Source organism: Erythranthe guttata, chromosome 3, assembly GCF_056151865.1.
Source record: "Erythranthe guttata isolate IM_541 chromosome 3, IM_541, whole genome shotgun sequence".
Taxonomy (NCBI): Eukaryota; Viridiplantae; Streptophyta; class Magnoliopsida; order Lamiales; family Phrymaceae; genus Erythranthe; species Erythranthe guttata.
The window spans coordinates 6,885,314-6,909,238 of NC_142535.1; the positions used below are offsets into that span (position 1 = coordinate 6,885,314).

The window sequence follows — 23,925 nt, forward strand, 5'->3', positions numbered from 1 at the left end:
GTCAACTTACGAGCACCCACTTATGCATGCCGATATCACAATACCGTTTACTGATGAGATACAGTACACATACACTAAGTGCTAGTCTCCTAATGGGAAATACCGATATCCTCATTAGTGGCGTAACCCTTCGACTAGGAACACGTTTAACAGTTATAATACTTAAGTAAATATCTCACGATCCTAACGATCAATTACTAGTACTTGTAATAACTGTAAGGACTATATCTATGCTTGTGACAAAGGGACAAAGATATAGAATGCCAATGTCTTTTATCATTAATACGAATAAAGGTTCGTTTATTACAATAATAAATACGAAAGACCATAGCCACATGTTAGCTTGTTGGTCACCTACTCTAACAGGACCTTCAGATATGCCTCAATCTAATTGCCCCATACTCAGACTCAGCCTCAAACTCAGACTCAGATACCACTGTCTCATATGCCTCAATCACAGACTCATACAGATCCTAGATCTTACGGACATCCATCAGGTATGTTTAGTACCTTCGATTTTATTTTTAATACTATCTACAACTGTGAGTGTAATTATAATCCCGTTGATGCAGATCTGTATGTTGGGGATCGTGCATGTATACAGCGGAATTTAAAAATTTTACATCGAAGTAGTTTCGATTACATGCATAAACTAATCACATAGTCAACGTACCTTAACGCTTCCGCCATACATATGGTAATTATCGATTTAATTGAAAACACGTAAAACCGAAAATTACGAAACATGCTTATTCATCATTCAATAAAATCGAAACACGTAATCACATATTACTCATAATCATAAATTATAATTCATACAAACATGCTCGAATTAATTTACGATAGTTTCGATTTATTTACCTCTTGTAGCGTGAGATTTCGACGAATCGAAACCTAATACGAATCACGTACAAGCTGCTTTATACCACTCCCAGGGGCTGCAGGAACACCACCAAAACGGCAGCTGGTCCGAAGGTGAGGCGACGGCGGCGCGTGTGTGTCAGCGGCGGCGGCGCTTGGGCGGTGCAGCGGCGGCGCTTGGGCGGTGCAGCGGCGCGTGCGGCGGTGCAGCAGCGGCGTGGCAATTTCGTCGGGGCAGCAGCTCCTCTCCAATTAGGTTTCACCTCGAATAAACGGATCTCCCCCTACTGTAGCACTAGATACAAAGGGGTTAGATAACAAGGGAATACGATAGAGAAAGGAGAGGAAAAAACCGGCGGATTCCGGCGGTGATCGGCGCCGGAGCGGCGGGGCAGCAGCGGCCGAGAGGCTGGACGGCTAGGGTTTTTGTGTGTAAAAATCTGATCTCAAACTCTTGTTTGAGGTCTATTTATACTAAGGGTTTTCAACCCTAGTGGGCTTAAGTCATTGGGCTTGACCCACTGATGCATTAAGCCCATTCCCTCGTCGGCCTCGTTTCTAATAAACGATCGTCCACAAAATTATAACAAAATTATATTTGTGATGAGCTCGAAGTCCTCGTCGATACGAGTGCCTCTTCGAAATTTCCAATTTCCAAAATTGGAAACTTCCACTTCAGTGGACCTGCTAAATTGGGAAACTTCTCAATTTAGAAAGTGCACTAATTTCCGCATGTCTCTTTCTCTACGTTTATTCCGACTCGTAATCCACAATTACGAATCTTGGACTCAATCATATTGACCTCCAACTTTGCAAAGATTAAATATTAACCTATGCTCATTGTTATCAAGGATCCATGTTACACGAGAAGTGTGACCCTCAATGGTTCAGGTGTATGCTAGCCGTGGGCTCACAACTCTTTGTGATTCGAACAACACATTGTTTTTATACGAACTCCTCCCAAGAGTCCCGATTAGAGTAAAATTCGTTTTACCTAATCCCCGATCAAATCGGTGCCCAACGAATCAAGATTGGCGTCTAGCAACTACGCATCATGATTCCCTAGATACAAATGAAGTGCCTGCAAGAACCTTATGATATAGTTAGCGTACAGTACGATCCCTTCGCAGCACATGTCCCGATTGAACTAGAGGCATTGGTTCACCGAGACCTCTTATAAAGTTCAATAACCGTGCGAACGTTCTAGGTATTATAAATCCGTTCGTGTGCGACTTAGGGAAACACATTTCCCTAATCACCCCACTATCAACTCTGGCCAGAGATTCCATGGATTATAAACCGTCAGAACACACAGGACATCCATGACTACTCAAGCGCTCGAATGCCCTACTACAATGCACAGACTTCACACTAGATTTCGGATTGCACGAACGTTGGCCCTTGGAGTGGTCCGCGGTGGGACTCAGGGACAGGTCACGATACAATCGGTCCTCTAGTGAAGTCACGGTGATGTCTGGGTCTTAAGGACTAATGGTGAGAAACCTATTACTCGATGAATGAGAACCACTTATAGATTTCTAGGGCGAGGGAGTTCAGTGAACTCATCTAATATGAGCACCCACTCAAGTATGCCGATGTCACAACACCGAGGACTGATGATACGCAGTACACATACACTAAGTGCTAGTCTCAAAAGGGAAAGGCCGGTATCCTCATTATTGGCGTAACCCATCGACTAGGAACAAGGTTTAACAGTTACATTACACTGCTGAGTTATCTCACGATTCTACTAGATCAACTCACAGTAATATAGTAACTCGTTAGGACTATATCTATGCTAGTTGCATGGGATAACAGATATAGTATGCCAAATAAGATATTTTATTATTACGAACGAAAAACGATTGTTTTATTACAAGATAAAAGGAAAGACCACAGCCACAAGTTGGCTTGTTGGTCACCTACTCCAACACTGTACACCCCATACACCTACTATAATCCGAATATGAATTCGGAAGACCCAATTCGTTTGGGGTCTACGCATCAATTTACGTCTACATCACAACTGGTAGATTGTCAGTTGACACCTATTCCTTATTCTCAATCCGCAGATTCATCGAGTGATAATGAAAATGAATAAGATGAACAAGTTGGTCGAAGGCACAGAACTAGAAGGCCCCCGAGATGTGGCACCGGAGGTCACCGTCATTTGTGATATTATTATTGTATTTGATGTTGGTTAATTATTAACACTTTTTGTCATTTTTGTCAATTTACTATTAGTCCGATAGTTAAGGCAGTGATGGGCACATGCTTGATTCCGTTAATTTTAACGGAAAATTGGCAAAAATGACTATAAGTTTTTCATTTTGAAAATATGAGGGACCAAATGTGTTTGTTGTCAATATGAGTGACCAAATGTGGAATCGGTGCGAACTTGACGAATGAAATGTATTTTCTCTTTACAAAATATTAGATGTTACTTACTCATTTTTCAGTGGTTATCATTTTCTTTATCATTGGTATATCAACATTGTTTTGGTTCAATTCAAAAAGAAAACTGTTGAATGACGGTGTGTAAATAATATATATTATTATATTTTGTGTTTTCTAATTATCAAAATATTTATATATTGTTTTATATGATTGGAATTTGAAAAAAAATGGAGTGATTATAATTGTTTTTATATTTATTTATAAATTTATAAAAGATTATATATAAATTATGTTATATTTTAATTTTTATACAAATTTAATTATAAAAATATTTATTTTACATATAAATAATAATAAATATTATAAATCTATTAATAAAAATAAAATATATAATATATAATTATAGAGTGTGTATACATCTAGTATCTGGTTAGTTGAAATTATTTTTCTAAAATATTCTGAAGAGAAAAAAAAAATGTGCCCAAAATTCTTCTCTACTCCATAAAACAATTCAAATCTCAAAAAATACATAACAATACAACGAATTTCCTAATGATTTTTTTCTTATCAAAAAAACTACAAAGAATTTCTTAATGAATTCCACAATCCTGTTAAATATAAAATAACAACCACTCTTTGCATGTTTTATAATACCAATTGACATTTTTTTCAAACCATTGAAATGCTCCACGAGATTCTATATCAAAACCTAAATATAACTAATTAATGACATCATTAATCAATTAAAAAAAGTCCAAAAAACTACAATGATGAGTTAGTTTTGGCAAGACTTCTTGTGAAATTCTTGATCCAATTAATTCATTATGGTATTCTTTGTTTCAAAAATATGTTGCTTCCTATATCTAAGACAACACTTGCCACACCATTTATATCTTGATTATCGTAAAGTCATAGTACTGATTAGTAGGAGACTTAAATAATAAGGACTAATTAATGAGACTTTATGTTACAAATGTATGGAATAAAGCTTGAGGAATACACAAAATTGCAACCTATACAATAAAACACGTATTTGTAGCAGCTGCAATAATCAATTAGAATTGTTTGTCAGTTGTTAATAAGGAGTATTACTCAACTGCCCTTAAAAATTTACTTGTTTAGGGGGCAATTTTGTAAGTACAAAAAATGAAAGATACCTTCCCAAACACTCACATTTTTATAAGTATAGATAGATAAGGGACTTTTTAGTGAATTACATTACTCAATGGGTGCATTTGCACTTTACTTGATGAATATTGTATTGCTTCATGTCGCCAGCCTGCCCGAGTCTCTATCTGCAACCTAGGGCTGTCCAGAGCCTCGTTCCCGTCCCAAATAAGTATTTTTTTTATATTACAAAAATCAGTTGCTATGGAATAAATAAACAAAATTTAAACTTCATGTTAATCAAGACTGATGATGCTAGAGATAGATCACCTTAGAGAGTTGAAGTAGGATGAGCTGGAACAGCAGAGTGGATCACTTGCTCACGAGCTTGATGACCTTGAGATACTTGCGATCATAGAACACGTGAACTAGGTCGGGGGTTGATCCGGCGGAAACCCCTCCGACGCTCAAGTCAGACGTGCGGATAGTGGAAATAGTCCAGAGAATACATGTTGTAGTGTTACTCAATTAATAGGACGTACCTTAAGAAAATGAATTCAAATGATTATTTATAGCTTAGTTGAGATTGTCGGGCCCAAACCTTACTTGAAGGTGATTGGGCCTCGGTGATAGTGGTCTTAAATATTGGGTTCGTGGCTCCTTAGGTAAAGAAATTGTAGGCTCATTGGTTGGCCCAATTAGGCATATCAAATACGGTACTATGTGAACGAGTCCGTGTCGAACAACACATAAAAAAAATATTCTATTGTACTTTATGTGTTGTTCGTTTTTCCTCTTTCGAATTATACATAGGTTAACAATCGTAAAAATATAACTTTACCTCAAATGTACCATCGTACATACGTGTTGGAATTAGTTAAATGAAATAGTACTAATATTTGATAAAAAAAAATATAAAAACTAGAGACCGAATGGAAATGCGGTTTTTGCTCCGATTTTAGTTTTCAATAATAATCAAGGTTGTAAAAATCGGTAATCGGGTCCGAGTCGGTCAGGCACCGACACACGATTAATCGGTGCGGCGGTGATTAATCAGTGATAAATCGGAAATAAATCGGTTTTTAAAATTTAATATAATATATTTCTAAATATTATTTATAAATACTCCAAACATATGTAAAAAGATATTTAAACATAGTTATATCTCCATCATGTATATATCCTAATAACATAATAAAAGTTTAATAATCATAAGATCATAATACATAAATATCCTTATAAAATATAAATAAAAAAACAATTTTTTTGAATTTACATTTATTCTTGAACATTCGTGGCATACATCATTAGTTCTTTAACAATAACAATTAACATAAACAAAATAAGGCATAAACTCATATTTTCTTTTATTAAAATCCAACTTTTATATTGAATTATAAAAAAAAATAAAAAAAAAAAAAAAAAACCGATTTTTAACCGATTTTTGACCGATTTTTTGCCACCGAGTTTGACCCGCCTTAAAGGTTTGACCGCCTCAGACCGCCTCGGACCGACTTAGACCGCCTCGGACCGACTCAGACCGCCTAAAACCGCCTCACAGGCAAAAAACCGATTTTTCAAACCTTTACACGAAAATCGTAAAGGTTTTGGACCGCCTCGGCCGAGGCGGCCGATTAATCGGCCGCCTCGACCGATTTTTAGAACACTGATAATAATATAGAATATTTTAATTTTTTTTCAAAGATTATATTTATAGTAACCCCAAATTGACACGGGGAAAGCACATTCTTTATCTGATTCCACATATTTTAAAGTTGACAGAGGTTTTTTAGACAAGGCCCAATTCAATTATCGGCCTTATCGAAAAATATATTCTAGGTTGGTAGTGATTAGCCCAGTCCAAAGTAATTACAAATTCGAGGTGTGGTCCAATTGACTTGCATATATATGCACTATGGTCAATATATCTTTTCATTTATTAAAGGAGTAAATTGCAAATACCACCCGTGTGTAATAAATACCTAATTGTCAAATATCCCTATGTCAAAAAACAATTCGCTCATACCTCTATGTGTAATATTATTTGAAGCACACTGCACGTACCAACAGGTAGTTTAATTGTTGAGAAAGGGAGAAAAGACAAAAATGCCCTAGGGTTTTTTTTTTTTGCAATTAGTAAAACTTACAAGTGTTTAACAAATTTTTAATAATTTTATTATTTTAAAGAAATAAAATATGTAATAAATACAAATAATAATAAGAAAAATTGAAGGAAAGAAAAAAGGAAAATACACCACCCTACCTCACTCACCCACTCACCGCTCCATCCACCATTTCTCACAGCCCTCCGCCCTGCTCCGCCGCTCACCATCAATTCACCCATCCTGCACCACCACCACCACCACCACCGCCGTGTTTTTAAGATCCACCGCCCACAGTCACGAGCAAGACGTTGTCATTCCTGGAGAAATCGGACATCAGAAAGGTGCAATAGTGTTGGAATGCTATAATAAAATTGCTTCAAATAGTAGGCGAAACAACTTACAGTGAAGGTGGAATTCACTTGAGATTCGAATAACCATTTATCTTTCATAGAGGTTGATTTTGTCGACTTCTTTAATACCCATTTACACAAAATCCACCGCTGGCGATTGAAGGCGACGGCCATGGTTTGCCGGCGAAGATGACTGCAAATTCACAACTGGAATTTCGACAACCATGGATTGGGGAGTTTTTGACGGAGAGGGGTCGATTGGTGAAGACGATGACGAGCAAAGAAGAAAAAAGAAAGAAAAAAAAAGATGTTGGGGCAACTTTGTCATTTCACACAGCAAAAGTGAAGAAAATTGCAGAACTCGCACGTGTAAAACACGATTTGCCTCCAGGGATCTTAATGCTTTGACTTTGATTACACAGGGAGGTTTGAGTGAATTTTTATTTGACAGGGGTATTTGACAATTAAGTATTACACAGGAGTGGTATTTGCAATTTAGTCTTTATTAAATATTAGCAGAAGTGTGAATTAATGAGTTGTAAAGTCAATTAGATATATTATAGTTAAATATGCTAATCACATTTGGTTTAAATTTTGGTAGGAATTGAATTAAAAATTAATTTCCTAATTACACAAAATATATATAAAAAAGTTTGGGTATATGTTAAAGGTTTTTTTTTTTTTTTACCAGGGGTATATGTTAAAGTTAAATATGCTAAAGACATTTGATTTTAAGTCCAAAACTAATTGAACTAATAGTCGTTTTGAGAAATTTCAGTTGGCAAGGAAAAGTATATTAATTATTACATATATATACTACTGGTTTGTAATAATTATCGCGTAATTTAACATTAATATGATGAGAACATGTATAATGTTTGTTATTAATTAGTGTTCCTTATTAGTTGATGTGATTAGTTATTCCGTGGTATATCGGACTTTGTTTTCCTTTGTAAACAAGAGATATTTATTATTTAATTGCCAGAGACGAATAATAGTAACAACAGTAAGGTGACCATGTGAAGTTTCTTGTCCATTTTCTTTCCTGATGAGTGATAATATATACAAATGTTTGTTATAATATTGCATGTTTTATGGCTGTTTTTTGGGAAGACAACAATATATAATATAATGTGCATTAATCATGTACAAATCTTGTTGATGAACTCCAACTTATTATCAAGATCATAAAAAGGTGAAATCAATTTCTTCTTATCTTGTTATCTAATGTCTTACATTGTGCACCAGTAAATATTTTATCCTAATGAATTAATTTTATAAATTTCACTCTAATTGGCAAGTATATATATTAATATACCAAGTAGAACTCACGGACTACCGGATACCACCAATTATATAGATAGTCTGTTCATTGGATGAATTAAATTCTAAGAACAACATAAACAAAAAGATAGGTTAGCAAAATTTAATGGCAACTATCACCTAAATCACCGTAAATAGTTTCCATACAATTCCATGTTGGTTAATCTATATCTATATCTATCTATACTCTATACTACTTATAAAAGCATGAATAGGTAGGTGGTTTCTTCCTTTTTTTGTAAGGACAAAAATGCCATACAAAATATCCATTTGAAATAAGATTTCAAAGGCAATAATGTCATTTGAAATATGGTATTTGCAAAAATATGATTTTCTACATTTTGTATTTGTGTAAAAAGTCAACTTTATAGGGATTTCAAAAAAAATAAAAAATAGATATGGATAAAATAAAAACTTCCAAAATAAACTGGTTAACTTAGTGTTTGAAATGAAAATGAATGATTAAATGATTAAAAATGAAGGGTTTTTTGTGCATGAATCCCCAACCAAGCATGTTTATTATTCTATGTTTAGGGGTTATGTCTATTTCACTAATAAGCCCATCCCTTTAATATTTATCATAAATAAATGAAACATTCATGTATATGCCAATATTACCCTCAATCATTTATACTCAATTCTCAATTGTAACCCCAATTTAATCAATTTTGTCCACAAAAATCCGATTTTGACTACAAAAATTCAATTTCGACTTTTTTTTGGAGCATACTTTAAAATGCTCCAATTTCATCCTTAACTTAATTTAATCTCAATTTGACCCCAAATTTCACAAATTATTCAATTTTGACCAAAAGGTTTTTTTTTCAAAAAAAAAAAGAATTTCAAAAATATTTTTTTGCCGCCGGATTCTTGCGTTGACCGGCGGTCAACGCCGGTCTCCGATGTTGACTTTTCAATTTTTTTTTTCTTTTTTGGTTTTTTTTTTCTTTCGGATATTTTTTGCCGGTCTCCGGCGTTGACTTTTTATTATTTTTTCTTTTTTTTTTCTTTTCTTTTATTCGAGATTTTTTTGCTGGTTTCCGGCGGTCTCCGGCGTTGACATATTTAATGTTTTTTTAAGGTTTTTTTTCTTTTTTTTTGTTTTTATTTTTGTTTGGATTGTTTTTTTTTTACGTCCGCCGCTAAACGTTGACCGTAATTGTGCTGTCACTGACACTAAATTAACGTAATTATACTGTCAATGACAGTTAATTAACGTAATTGTACTGCCGTTGACAATACATTTATGTAATTGTGTTGTCGTTGACAGTAAATTAATGTAATATTATTATTATTATTATTATTATTATTATTATTATTATTATTATTATTATTATTATTATTATTATTATTATTATTATTATTATTATTATTATTATTATTATTATTATTATTATTATTATTATTATTATTATTATTATTATTATTATTATTATTATTATTATTATTATTATTATTATTATTATTATTATTATTATTATTATTATTATTATTATTATTATTATTATTATTATTATTATTATTATTATTATTATTATTATTATTATTATTTTGTTTGATTTGTTGAAAAGTCAACGTAATTATATTACTGTCGTTGACAGTAAAATAAGTGTAAACACAATAATACTGTCAACAACATCAATATTATTACCTTTTTGGATTTTTTGTTTTGTTTGAGTTATTCACGGAGTAACGTAACAATATTATTGTCTATTATTGTAATATTATTGTAAACACAATAATATTACTGTGGTTGACGGTAATATTACTGTTGTTATAGTAATATTGCTATCAACCACATCAATATTATTATTTTTGTTTGGATTTTTTGTTTGTTTGTGTTATTCATGGAGTAACGTAATAATATTACTGTCTATTATTGTAATATTACTGTGGTTGACGGTAATATTACTGTCACTCACAGTAATATTAATTCTTTTGATTTTTTATTATGTTTACATTTGTTGAACGGTCAACATAGTAATATTACTCTATTACACAATAATAATGAGTTTTGTTGTGTTAATATTACTGTGCTAGAGATTAATATAGCAATATTGCTGTGTTAAACTGTAGTTTAGTTTAATTTCACTGTGTTTAACAGTAATATAGTTAATATTACTGTCAATCACAGCAATATTGTTGTTTAAACGAAAAAAAAAAGGTTACAGAAAGAAAGAAAAATTGAAAAAATCAATGCCGGAAACCGGCGAAAAAAAGATTAATATAGTAATATTACTGTTTGGGACAGTAATATTATGAATATTACTGTTTGGGACAGTAATATTATGAATATTACTGTCTGAGACAGTTAAATTACTGTTGGAGACAGTAATTTAGCAACGCAGACAGTAATATTAATTAAAATAATTTTTTTAAGGCAAAAAAAATTTCAAAATAAAAAACAAAAAAATCAATTAACAGTTAAATTACTGTCTCCGACAGTTAAATAACTGTTGGAGCAGTAATTTAGCAGCCAAGACAGTAATATTAATTAAAAATATTTTTTTAAGAAAAAAAAAGTCAATTAACAGTTAAATTACTGTCTCTGACAGTTAAATAACTGCTGGAGACAGTAATTTAGCAACGAATACAGTAATATTAATTAAACTGCTAAAAAAAAAGGTCAATTAACAGTTAAATTACTGTGTCCGACTGTTAAATAATTGCTGGAGACAGTAATTTAGCAGCAAAGACAGTAATATTAATTAAAATATTTTTGAAGAAAAATAAAAGTCAATTAACAGTTAAATTACTGTCTCCGACGTTTAAATAAATGTTGGAGACAATATTTAGTAGCCAAGACAGTAATATTATTTAAAATATCTTTTTTAAGAAAAAAAAAAAAAAAAAAAAAAAAAAAGTCAACGCCGGAGACCTGAAGGTCAACGGCGGTTGACCTACAGGACAAAATTTCAAAAAAAAAGGTAAGAAACAAAAAAAGGAAAAGTAGAGACCGTCTGGCGGGTCAAAATTGGGGTCACAATTGAAATTATGTTAAAATTGGTTAATTGATGAAATTTGGCTAAATTGGGGTGTAAATCATGAAATTGGAGTTTCATTGGGTTTCAATGAATTGGGGGTAATTTTGGTATATATAAAAGAATTTTCCTTATTTGTAAATAAGTTCGAATAAGCTGGATTTATTTGAAAGACAAAAAAGTTGGATGTCCCTCTTTTAATTAAGTGCACTTGCCATGGGCCTATTTGCCATTTGCTCTAAAAAAAATCCGGCTCCTCGCTCTTGTAGATATTTTTTTTGGGTTAATGGCTTTCTGTATTCACGAGTTATATCAACTTACTAAAAGGGTTTAGTATGCAATACCCCTAGAATGGAAAATATTTAGAATTAAACACCATTGTCTTTAATGACTTTTGTATACACTTAAATCTCATTTTAAATTAGTGAGATCCCTTGGACTTGTGTAAGAAGACAAAAATGCCCTCAACAAAAGAAGAAGAAGAAAAAGATAGAGAAAGATGCACCATCGGAGGAGGGAGAAAATTTGGGTGGTGTTCGTGGAAAAGATAGAAAATAAAGATATTATGAGTACCACCACCGGGGGAGCGAGAAAATTTTGTGGTCACCGCTATGGAGAAGAAGGGCGGCTAGGTTAGAAAACCTGATGCTCTCATACCATATAGAAAGAATATAAATGGAGAAGGAGAGAAACAATACGTAATAGAAACCTCCATTATATTATGAGTTGATTTAAATTGAAAATATATAATTACAAGGTATTAGAGTTTAACTAAGTAACTTAATCATACTAAAATCCTAATATTATAAGATATCTATAATATAATATACTCTAACAGTATTTTTTTTATTTGTAACATCTAAATATAGAATATAAAACAGATAATTATAATCATTGATTCCTAATACAAATGTATAGTAGACGAAGAAAATATGTAGATATAAATTATATTTTTAGCGCAAATATCAAAGGCTCAGGCATATGTAACATATTTGACTGATATATTCTCTTTAAACTCAAGAAGAAGACAACATACATTACTAGAACTAAAAAGATCCAAGTTGCCCAAAATTATCTTTAGGAATGCATTTTCATTCATTAGTTTAGTAAAAAAAAATATCTCTTTTTCCAATGCAGATTTTACATTAGGTAATATTTCAATTTGTCTTTCAAGATAATTAGTTTTTTTTCTTCTTTTTTTTTTCTTTTTTTGTTTTTTTACCATCAATAGTTTAAAATATCATATAAAATATCATCTAAATACTCTTTGGTAAGAATTTTATATGAAGAGCTTTGCTTTTCCAGTCGTTCAACATCCATTGTTGGGAATATTCATAGCACTAACAAATCATTAGCTACTTTAGCAGGTTAGCAACTGTAACAACAAATTCTTATTGCGATATAAACAAACAAGAAAAATTGAACAAAGGTGATTTTATTGAATTAAAATAAATAAATTGCGGGTTACAATCTCTATTTTAATCCTCTGATTCTTCTCTCTAGAAGAATATATAGTTGACTTGAATTTTCGGAGTCGGGTCGTTGACTTGATCTTCTCCGGATTTGATTTTGGATTTGAATAACGTTTTCCAAGGGTCTTGCAACTTGAATCTTGGATCGAACGCTGAACTTTGACAGAATTTGACTTGAAGATTTTGGAGTTCTTGATGGATTTGGCCCCTCAATCTTCCTTCGATCTTAATTTGTTGAACTTTGACGGGCTTTGACTTGAAGATCTTGAAATTCTTGATGGATTTGGCCCTTCAATCTTCCGATGATCTTGACTTGAATTGATTAACGTTAATCCGAAGGTTTGGCACCGTTGTCTCGGATCAAATGCCGGATTTGATGAAGAACGCCTTGAATTTGCTCAAGAACACCTCGAATTTGACGAAGAACACTTTGAATGTAGAGAGAGAATCTTACCTCCTACGGATTCTTCTTCCTTGCTTCTTGAGTTGTAGAGAGAATTTTGCTCCTACGATTTCTGCTCCTTCAGTTGTGTTTTGAATTGTGAAGGGAGGGTCCCTATTTATAGTGGTGGAATAAGAGTCCTTTATGGGCCTTACTGATGATGTGGCGCAATTTGATTGGCCCGATTTAAATTGATACTTATCTCTTGTAACTTGGGAGAGAAGAAATAATTTTATTGGCCAATAATTAATTGATATTTATCTCTTTATATCTTGGAAGAGAAGAAATAATCCTATTGGCCAATATATATATTTAAAATCAATTATCTATTTAAAATAGGAATTTATTTAAATTCCTAATATTAAAATAGAAAACATATAATTGATATTTAATATAATATATATATATGAATTTATATGCATAATTACATATTTGCCACTTGTAATAATAAACTAATCACTCAGCTCTATGAAAATAGCAATTTAATTGCTTGAAAATTCATTCGTCTACAAATGCCCCCTCGAGACTTGTTCACGAACAATGCGTCTTGAAGTGAATAAGTCACGATAATATTGGTTTTCATCGGTATATAAATAAAAACATTTGTTCGATTCTTGGTCTAGGCTAATTGATGATATAAACCAATAAAATTTGAACTCACTCTTCCTTTAATCAATTTGGCCCAACTATTCCCCAAACTTCAAATTTGAATTACACGTGAGAGAGTGCATAATTCCTCTCAAACAAGTATTAGACTTGGTTATATATTTTCTATAGGTTAGAGCATGGCCCACATAAAAATCAAATTTTGAATGCAACTTGATTTCCATGAGGAGAGAAAGTCCCAAACTTCCGTATCATTAATGCAAAAGGACTCCTTTTGCAACTTGATTTTCTCCACTCAAACATGTATTATCCTTCTCCCAATAGGTTTCAAACTCCTTGCAATTGGATAATTCCTAATCCTAATACCATTAGGACTTGTCTTTTCCCAGCTTATATAAGGAGGTGACCCCTACCAATTTTTTCATTCATCAGCTTTCAACCATCGACCCTCTTGCAGAAGAATTTTCACCTCCATCGAGTTTAGCTCTTTTTTTTTTCTCTCTTTTTTTTTTGGTGGTTTTGCTAATTTCTTTGGCTCGATTTCAGGTCAGTTCCATAAAAAAAAAAAACGTTTCCTCCCGTTTTTTTTTTTTTTTTTTTTTTTTTTTTGACACTTGAACGTGGTTTTGATTCCTTTCTTGAACTCACCGGTCCTCTTTTCTTCGTTTTAGGTTTGGTCATTGGGTGGTTTTAGCACGATTCCTTGCCCTCGCTCTTTTTTTTTTTTTTTTTTTTTTTTTTTTTTATCTCACCACGTCGAACTTATCGTTCTTTCTTTGTTCTGTTTTGATAGATTTTCCGATGGTTTGTTTCAAGCAAGCTTTCTCCTCTCTTGGCGACGAGCAATTGGTAATTCTTGACGATCGTTACCAACCGAATGACAAAGGCACCATCTTGACGATTTATGCCCCCCTTATCGGTCCTTACGCAAAGCAATGGCCACGTCTCACGACTCCGAATCGCATGTCCGTTTGGTCTCACGAGCATCCTCATAATAAGTACGAGTACGTGTATAGTTTGCGAGCATCAAATCATAAACCCGACAGATCTTCGCTTCCGGAAGAGTCAAGCAGTCCGAGCCTTCTGCCGACTTTGGGTGGCAACATCGTGAAGGGAAAAGTCAAGTGGGGAGATACTCTCGAGCTTTCCGGCGGCTTTCAATTCTTCAGAGGCTACTGGGAATGGACCGAAGACGTTCTCAGCCGTTGCCAGCACAAGCTAAAGTCCGCGAAGATCTATGATTCTGTATATGCCTCCCTCTTCACGTGCGACTACAACTCTGAAGTTATGAAGGCGTTCTTCGAGGCATGGTGTCCGACTACAAATACCCTCTTGACGTCTCCTGGAGAAATGTCTATCTCTTTATGGGATTTGCACACCCTCTCCGGGCTACCGTTAACCGGGCTCCTTTACGATGAAGTTGTCCCTGCCTCACAAGAACTCGTTGGTTCCGATGCAAAGGGTGTTCGATATTCTCACCGTTCCTGCCGACATCTATTCCATGCCTACCACTTACTTCGGAAGCGCTCTAAAGATCCGTCCTCCAATGTCTCTGTCGAAAGCTGGATTCAGTTTTGGTCGAAGAAGCAGAAGAAATACACTCAACCTCCTCCGCGCAAAGAAAAGAAGGGTGTTCGCCCCAAGTCAACTCACAATCCTTCCGGCAATATTGAAGCACATGCAAAATGGATCAACATTGAAGAAGCCGTGTTTTCGAGCATTAGTGTTGATGTGGAACTGAGGTCCGAGACATACTTGGCGGCCCATTTGGCTTGTTGGCTTTGCACCTTCGTTCTCCCCACTGATGATGTAGGCATGATACGTCCTTCAACGTTCAAGATGGCTAGCATAATGGCGAGCGGCGAAGAAGTCTCTCTTGCAGTTCCTGTCTTAGCAAGCATCTTCAACGGCATAAATAGGATTTCGAGATCCTTGAGACCCCATCAAGAGAACTCTCCGTTTCCTATTCACTTCGTCTATAGTTGGTTGGCACTTTATTTCAAGACCCATTGTCAAGTTCTGCAAGGCGTAGCCGTCGATGGCCCAAAGATGATATCTTATTCCAGAGAAGGAAGCGCTAGATACTACACTCCTGCGGATGCACGCAAACGGATTCACAAAGGAGATCTTATGTCTTGGACTTGCACCACGATCCCTAGGAGCGAGTCTTCTTTATATGTTGATGATGGAACAACAAAAGGGTCCGAAAGAAATTATTTCATCGCCATTCGCTCGAGCTATCTCTCCTTGCGGCGTGGTAATCGTTTCGTTATTGAGCCTTATAGTCCTCATCGGTTTAGCCGTCAATTTGGGTTTTACCAAGATGTGCCGGGAGTACTTGATGAAGATGTTCGCGAGGCTTCTTTAATAGATGGACTCCGTTATTGGCGTCTATGTGTTTTGCTCGAGTCCATGTCTAAAGTGATATTTTCCGTCGTTCCTCAAAATCCGAGAAAGTTTCACACGGACGGCTATAAAAGATGGTGGAATGAAGCGTACGGAACTTATCTTGAAAATAAAGTTGCGAGTTTGGTGAACTTGGAGTTAAGTAAGATTCTACTTGAAGACAAAGAAGATGAGGCAAGAAATTGTCTCGGCAATCTTTCTCGCGAAAATGTGCTCCAAACCAAAAACCCTTCTAGAGATATAAAGAAGAGGAACGTTTTGCCATCGGATGAGAGTGACGATAGCCACATAGAACGTCATTGGAAAACGCCGAAGAGGGACCCGCAATCTTCAAAACCACAAGATCTTCATATTGATAACAGTGTGGACAGTCATTTTCGAACAAATGACACTTTTGCTGAGAAGGTTGCACTTAACACATTCTTTTTTTTTTTTTTTTTTTTTTTTTTTTTTTTGTCTTAATGATTTTTTTTTGTTTTTTTTTTTTTTAGTTGGGAAACGAGATTATTGACGTTGACGATCGCGAGGAATCTCAAGCTAGTCATCACTCAACTGCCAAGGCTTGCTCAATGGGTGCAACTTTGTCGCCGACTACTTTGATGCCTGCCAGAACGTCCAAGATGAAAGAGACTGCGAAAGGGTCGTACAATGGGGCTTGTTCAGTTTTTGTGGGTGAAAATTTCCTGAAAAATCACAAGCGGGTTTTTCTTCGCCAATTATGGCAAGATCTTCGTGCGAGGATAGTACGGACTTCAATTGATTCCATTTCGTCTATTCAAGAAGATGTCCAATTAGTTCTTGGAACCATGAGAGATTTTGGTGATTTCGACATATCTTGCATAGAGGAATTATTGAACTCATTATTTTCCCAGGAGACGGCTTATGATAAGGCGAGGTCGTTGAATTCTGAGAAGGCATCTAAAGAGATTCTAGCACGACAATTAGATGAGGCTAAAGATCGTTTGCATGCTACTCAAGCTAGAGAACACAAAGAGACTCTTCAAGTTCAAGTCACCAATAATGATTTGTAGAGTGTCAAGAAAGAGCGTGCCGCTTTGAAGGTGAGGGTAGGACAGTTGAGATCCTCATTAAAACGACAACGAGAACTCCTTCATACTGTTCAAACTGAAATTCGTGAGATTAACGAAGAGATTGCTGCTATTGAAAATACATCCCCTTTAAGTGATGATTTGGTAGAAGAATTGCGCGCTTCTGCCGAGCTTTTAGAAGATGCCAAGGAAAAGTTGAACGATTTAGACCCTTTCGCTTGAGCTAGATTTAGATTTTTTTTTTTTTTGTTTATTTCACTTTTATGATTCATGAAATAAAAAAAAAAATCTCCTTTTCCATCTTGCTCCCTTAGTATTCTCTACTTGTATTTTCAACATTTTTTTTTTTTTTTTTTTGTAGGAAAGGACTGAACTCAGAGAATATCTAAGCTGCCTACGTACCCCGAATGGGATCAAGTCATAACGTAGTTCAAAGAAAAAAGATAGATTTTTTTTTTTTTTTTTTAAAGGAAAGGACTGAACTTAGAGAATATCTAAGCTGCCTACGTACCCCGAATGGGATCAAGTCATAACGTAGTTCAAAGAAAAAAGATAGATTTTTTTTTTTTTTTTTTTTTTTAAAGGAAAGGACTGAACTTAGAGAATATCTAAGCTGCCTACGTACCCCGAATGGGATCAAGTCATAACGTAGTTCAAAGGAAAAAAGATAGAATTTTTTTTTTTTTTTTTCTTTTTTTTTTTTTTTTTTTTTTTTTTTTTTTGCCGTGCACAGTTTCAACTCATGCGGGCCAGGAGCCTTCTCCTCCGCTTCATGCATAGTACCGCTTCAAGAACTTTCCATTTATCGGGCCAATTCGTAAACCATCTTCGGCAACCAACTTGTACGCTCCATTTGTGTATGCTTCTTTGACGACATAAGGACCATCCCACTTTGAAGTAAATTTATTCCCCGTTTTGTGAGTGACGATGATGGGCCTCCTTACGGCAAGTACCAAATCTCCAACTTGAAACGATCTTGGCCGCACCTTCTTGTTAAACGCCCTAGAAAGACGAGCTTGGTAGCATTCAATACTTTGTTGTTCCTCTAATCTTTTCTCGTCAAGAGCTTCCAATTCTGCAAGACGCAAACGGGCATTTTCTTCTTGAGTGAGTTCTTCTTGTATAGCTATCCTTAATGATGGAATTTGTTTTTCAAGAGGCAAAACTGCTTCCACACCGTACACCAACGCATATGGAGTGGCTTGAGTAGGTGTTCTATACGTTGTTCTATAGGCCCATAAAGCTTCTCCCATCCTTTCGTGCCAATCGCGTTTTGACTTGGCGATCACTTTCTTCAGCAAATTACATAAAGTCTTGTTGAAGGCCTCGGCGAGTCCATTGGCGGCAGCGTTGTACATTGAAGACTTTCTTTGCTTGAATCCAAACTTTTCACAAAGTTTATCTATCACACCGTTGCAGAATGGCTTTCCGTTGTCTGTGATCACATATCGAGGAACTCCGTAACGGTAGATGATGTTGATGCGGATGAAATCAGCAACGTTCTCCTTCTTTACTTCTCGAAGAGGCACTGCTTCAGCCCATTTGGAAAAGTAGTCTGTTGCTGCCAAGATATAGAGATGTCCAGCGGAAGACTTTGTCATAGGTCCAACCACATCCAAACCCCAAGCATCAAAGGGCCATGAGGCAACAGTAGGGTGCAATGGCTCCGGCGGTTGATGAATAAAGTTTGCATGAAATTGACAAGGTTGGCATTTTTGCGCATACTCCATGCAGTCCTTCACCATAGATGGCCAATAATAGCCCATTCTTTTTATTCGGAAATGTAACTTGGGTCCTGACTGATGGGCGCCGCAAATTCCGGAATGAGCTTCTTCTATGGCTTGAATGGCTTCGTCATCACCTAAACATCTCAAGAAGACTCCATCAAATGAACGTATGTAAAGTGTTTCTTTGTAGTAGATGAAACGAGCCGCACGACGTCGAATATCAACTCTTTGACGTGGATCATTAGGCAACTTCTCGTACTTCAAGTAATCCACAAATGATTGACGCCAATCTTCTTTCTCGATTTCAAACACGTGAACCACTCGAGCTTCATCTTCTTTAATTTCTTCATATTCAAAGATTGGTGGTACGACCCACCTCTTGAAAATTGATATACGAGCTCCGTCTTCGGGCATGGCTAAAGTAGAAGCAAGTTTTGCCAATGCATCCGCTTGTTTGTTATCCTTTCTAGGCACATGTTCTATCGTCACATCACCAAGGTATCCGATAAGTCTTTTAGCGTAATCCACATAAGGGAGTAAGTCGAGCTTCTTTACTTCGTATGATCCGAGTATCTGATTGATCACCAACTTGGAGTCTCCATATGCCTCCAAATTTAGTTGCTTTATATCAACTGCCATTTCTAGCCCAAGGATAAGAGCTTGATATTCAGCAACATTGTTAGAGCAATTTTGTGTTAATTCAGCAACTGCAATTTTGCGAGTCTGTCGGATAGAACGGGTTTTGACATGACATACTTTAGAGAATTCATCCTTGAGATTAGACGGACAACATGCGCTTGGAAATAATGCTTCACCTTTTGAATTGCAAAAATGAGCGCTAAGCATGTCTTTTCGATTGGCGAATAGTTCAATTCATTTGGTGTCATTGTTCTACTCAATTAGTATAAGGCGCTCTCTTTTCCATCATCATTCTCCTGCGCTAGTAAAGCTCCGACAGATCGTTCTTGAGCAGCAATATAGAGTATTAGCGATCGTCCGGGCACTGGTGCGATCAACACTGGAGGCTTCATTAAATACGATTTTATACTTTCAAAGGCACTAGTGCAAGCTTCATCCCATTCAAAGGGAACATTTTTCTTCATGAGTCGGCTGAATGGCTGACATCGACCGGCTAAGTTTGAAATGAACCTTCTTAGGTATGCCAACTTTCCTTGCAAACTTTTGAGTTCATGAATGTTCCTAGGTTCGCGAATCTTTAAAATTGCATCAATCTTGGCTTGTTCGATTTCTATGCCTCGGTGACGAACTACGAATCCAAGAAACTTCCCCGAAGTAACACCAAATGCACATTTCAATGGATTCATCTTCAATTGGTACCTTCTCAAGCGCTCGAAGACTTTTCTCAAATTTTGGAGATGATCTTCCCTTCTTTTGGATTTAACCACCAAGTCATCCACATAACATTCAACATCTTTATGGAGCATGTCATCAAATATCTTCTGCATGGCTCTTTGGTATGTAGCACCGGCATTTTTCAAGCCAAATGGCATCACTTTATAGCAATAGATGCCCTTAGGAGTGCGAAAGGCTGTTAATTCTTCATCTCTCGGCGCCATTCGTATTTGATTGTATCCGGACGATCCATCCATAAATGATAATGCTTCGTGGCCCGTAGTAGCATCAATCATTAGTTCGGCTATTGGCATTGGAAAGTCGTCCTTAGGGCATGCTTCGTTCAAATCTCTAAAGTCAACACACACACGAATTTGTCCATTCTTCTTTCTCACAGGGACGATACTTGAAATCCATGTTGGGTATTTGACTTCTCGAATAAAACCAACCTCAATAAGTTTGTTCACTTCAGCCTCAATTGCAGGTACTAATTCAGGTCTAAATCTACGTTGGCCTTGCTTCACAGGGCGAGCTCCTTTCTTCACGGAGAGATGATGTATTGCCACTTTTGGGTCCAATCCAGGCATTTCTTTATAAGACCATGCGAACACATCCTTGAACTCGTGCAACAATTCAACATAAGTCTCCTCTTCATTCATAGTCAATAAGGCGCTAATGTAGATTGGTCGAGGATTCTCTGTGTCTCCTAAATTTATTTCCTTTAACTCATCGATCGTGGCTTTGACTCCTTCTTCAAGCTCGGGTGGGGCAGTTTCAGCGTCTTCTTCCTCAATCACGTCTATCTCACTTAAAGTGATATGATACGATGATGCCACACTTTCTCTGTCATCTTCCTCGTCGTCTTGGATTTTTGTAAAGACGACAGTTCGTATTTTAGCCTTCAACTCCTCACCACATGATATGGTCAAATAAGTACGCCGTTTCATGCGAGATGGAATCGAACTTCGAATCCTTTGTGTTTTGGTGATTTTAGTATTAGAGACACCCAACTCTTGCTTGTTGCTTCTGTTATGCCCCCACTTTCTAAGTGGTCCAAGCCTATCAAAAACGGATGGCGTAAGTCTATCAAACCCTCGTTTGTCGCCTTTCTTATTCCCCCACTCTCTAAGTGGTCCAAGTCTATCAAAGACGGATGGCGCAAGTCTGTCGAAGACAGATGGTGTAAGCCTATCAAAGACGGATGTCCTTCTCACTTTTGTTCTACTTTCAAGAAAATCGTCAGTTGATGAGAATTCATCTTCGATTATGTAATTACTGGTAGTTCTATTGATAGCAATACGAATTGGCTTTTGTGGAACAAATCCAAGACCAACTCTAGGACTTTGAATAGCATGTCCCTTTTCTTTCAACATTATCTGGGTAGTATTGAGGCCGTGCACCTTTTCGCCAACAACTTCGGCAGGAAGCCTTCCAAGCGTAGAATCTTCACGTGGGTTGAAACCAGCTTTCACTAAGAGTTTATAAGCATTTGGACCAAAACATTTTGTCATTTGGGACTCGGAGAATTCTTCGCATTCCTCTTGGGTTCCTTCTGTGGGATGAACAAATCCTTTAGGTGGTTGAGAAGTTGATCGCTTCTCGTCAATTGGTGTTAGGGGAAACATCAAATCTTTCAAAGCCTCACACGCTAAAGGAGCCTTGCCTTGATTATTTCTTTGCTTTGGTTCTTCAACTGGTAGAATTTCTTTGGCCTTTTCCGTCTTCTCATCATCAAGATAGTACTTAGCATCGGCAAAGTGGACGGTTTATCATCGGCGAGTATTATTTTAACTACTCCGTCTCGACAATACTTGAAACATTGGTGCCAAGAAGAAGGAACCACACTATTCTCATGTATCCAAGGTCGTCCGAGAAGCATTCGATATGAGGTTCTTGCATCGATGACATGGAACAGTGCGGTGGACAACATATCATCCATTAACAACTCTATCCTTATGATACCAAGGGCCCTTTGTCCTTCTTGATTAAATCCTTGGATCATCAATCGACTAGTTTTGAGCTCCTCCGTGGAGATTCCCAATTCCTTTAAAGTCTGCAACGGCAAAATATTGACTGCAGAACCTCCATCGATTAAAATCCTATTCACCTTCTGCTCACGGGCGTAGCCGGCAACAAACAACGGCCTATTGTGTGGTTTGGAACCAAGAAGTAAATCTTCATCAGCGAAAGTCATTGTTGACATGCATTTACCAATCACGGTACAAACTTCATTTGGAGACGGAGTCGTTCCACTAGCAGCGGTCTCCTTTTCAATTATCGCGTTGCATGAGATGTTGATACAATCATCATCTCCTCTGTGTACGTTTGTTGTCGTCATGTCAAGGGACTCAAAAGTGGTGACGACAAAACTTGTAGTGGCGCTGATCTCTTCAAGTGATATCTTCCCTTGGCGAGCTAGCTGCATAACTTTATCTTTGAATACGAAGCAATCATGAATTGGGTGCCCGACCAACCGATGATACTTGCAGTATTTTGGGTCATCGGTCTTGTTAGCTTCTTCGGGGCGCTTCATTTCAGGCAATTCGATTAGTTTTAAACCTAGCAAATCGTCAAATATTCCAGCCACATCGGTGTCGAGGAATGGATATTCCCTTGCTTGCATTTCTTTTGGAGTAAGTCTTCTTCTTTCTTGGGAAAAATCTTGTTTTTCCTCATTGTTTCCGTTCACTTTTCCTCGAAATTTGATAGGGGTTGCATTCACTGCCAAAGATTCTTTGCTTGAGGTCTTAGAGAAAACTCTACCCCCCTTCCGAAAGTCTTGTTTTTCTTTGGACTGTCGAGGCTCTTGAACTGGTGGTCCCTCAACTCCACTAGCCATAATGCTCAACTCCATGTCATGCGCTCTAGTGGCCAACTCTTCGAAAGTCTTAGGTTGAATCCCTTGCAGGATATATCGGAGTCCCCATTGCATTCCTTGAATGCACATCTCGATAGCTGAAGGCTCTGACAATCGATCCTTGCAATTCAGGCTTAAATTCCTCCAACGGTTAATGTAGTCAATAACGGCCTCTTCTTTCCACTGGCGAGAGTTTGTGAGCTCGATCATGCTCACTGTTCTTCGGGTGCTGTAGAAGCGATTCAAAAATTCTTGCTCCATTTGACTCCAACTGTCAATTGAGTTCGGCTCTAGGTCCGTATACCAATCAAAAGCATCCCCCTTCAATGATCGGACGAATTGTTTCACGAGGTAGTCTCCAAAAGTCCCAGCATTGTTGCAAGTTTCAACAAAATGTGCCACATGCTGTTTTGGGTTGCCCTTGCCATCAAATTGCTGAAACTTCGGGGGTTGGTAACCAATTGGCATCTTCAAGTCGTCTACTCTTAGAGTGTATGGCTTGGTGTATGTTGACGATGATTTTGAACCCTCATCGAATTTGTTCTTGATAGTTCCCATGATGAACTCCTTCAATTGGTCTATAGGAATCAACCCCTCTGACGAAACCTGGAATTCTTCAGCTGAGCTCTTCTCCCTATCGGTTGGATGTCGCCTTGCAGAAGTTTCAGCTTCGGTGTGATTTTCGCCTTGTTTTCCCATGTCGTGACTACCATCAACCTTGTTTCGCAACATAGCGATTTGGGAGTCTTGTTCTTGAATGTGCTTTGTTAGCCCTTCAATGGCCTTGGTCAAGATTGCCATCTGCTCCTCCATGGTCGTAGCATGTGTCGTCATGACGGGAGCCACCTCAGAGTAGTTTGATGCGGAAAGGGACGTGGATGATGAAGTT

The 23,925-nt window shown here is 36.6% G+C and overlaps 2 protein-coding genes across 2 annotated transcripts; one reads left to right on the forward strand and one right to left on the reverse strand.

Annotated features, from left to right (window-relative positions):
* The first annotated feature begins 335 nt into the window (after positions 1-335).
* LOC148771668 (uncharacterized) lies at positions 336-17,321 on the forward strand. Its single transcript, XM_088815168.1, has 5 exons — positions 336-497; positions 2,934-3,033; positions 14,438-16,455; positions 16,542-17,000; positions 17,082-17,321. Exons 1-5 carry the CDS (start codon positions 336-338, stop codon positions 17,319-17,321), a joined length of 2,979 nt encoding a protein of 992 aa, XP_088671294.1.
* A 4,506-nt stretch (positions 17,322-21,827) lies between these two features.
* LOC148771669 (uncharacterized) lies at positions 21,828-23,925 on the reverse strand. Its single transcript, XM_088815169.1, has one exon. It carries the CDS (start codon positions 23,868-23,870, stop codon positions 21,828-21,830), a length of 2,043 nt encoding a protein of 680 aa, XP_088671295.1. The 5' UTR covers positions 23,871-23,925.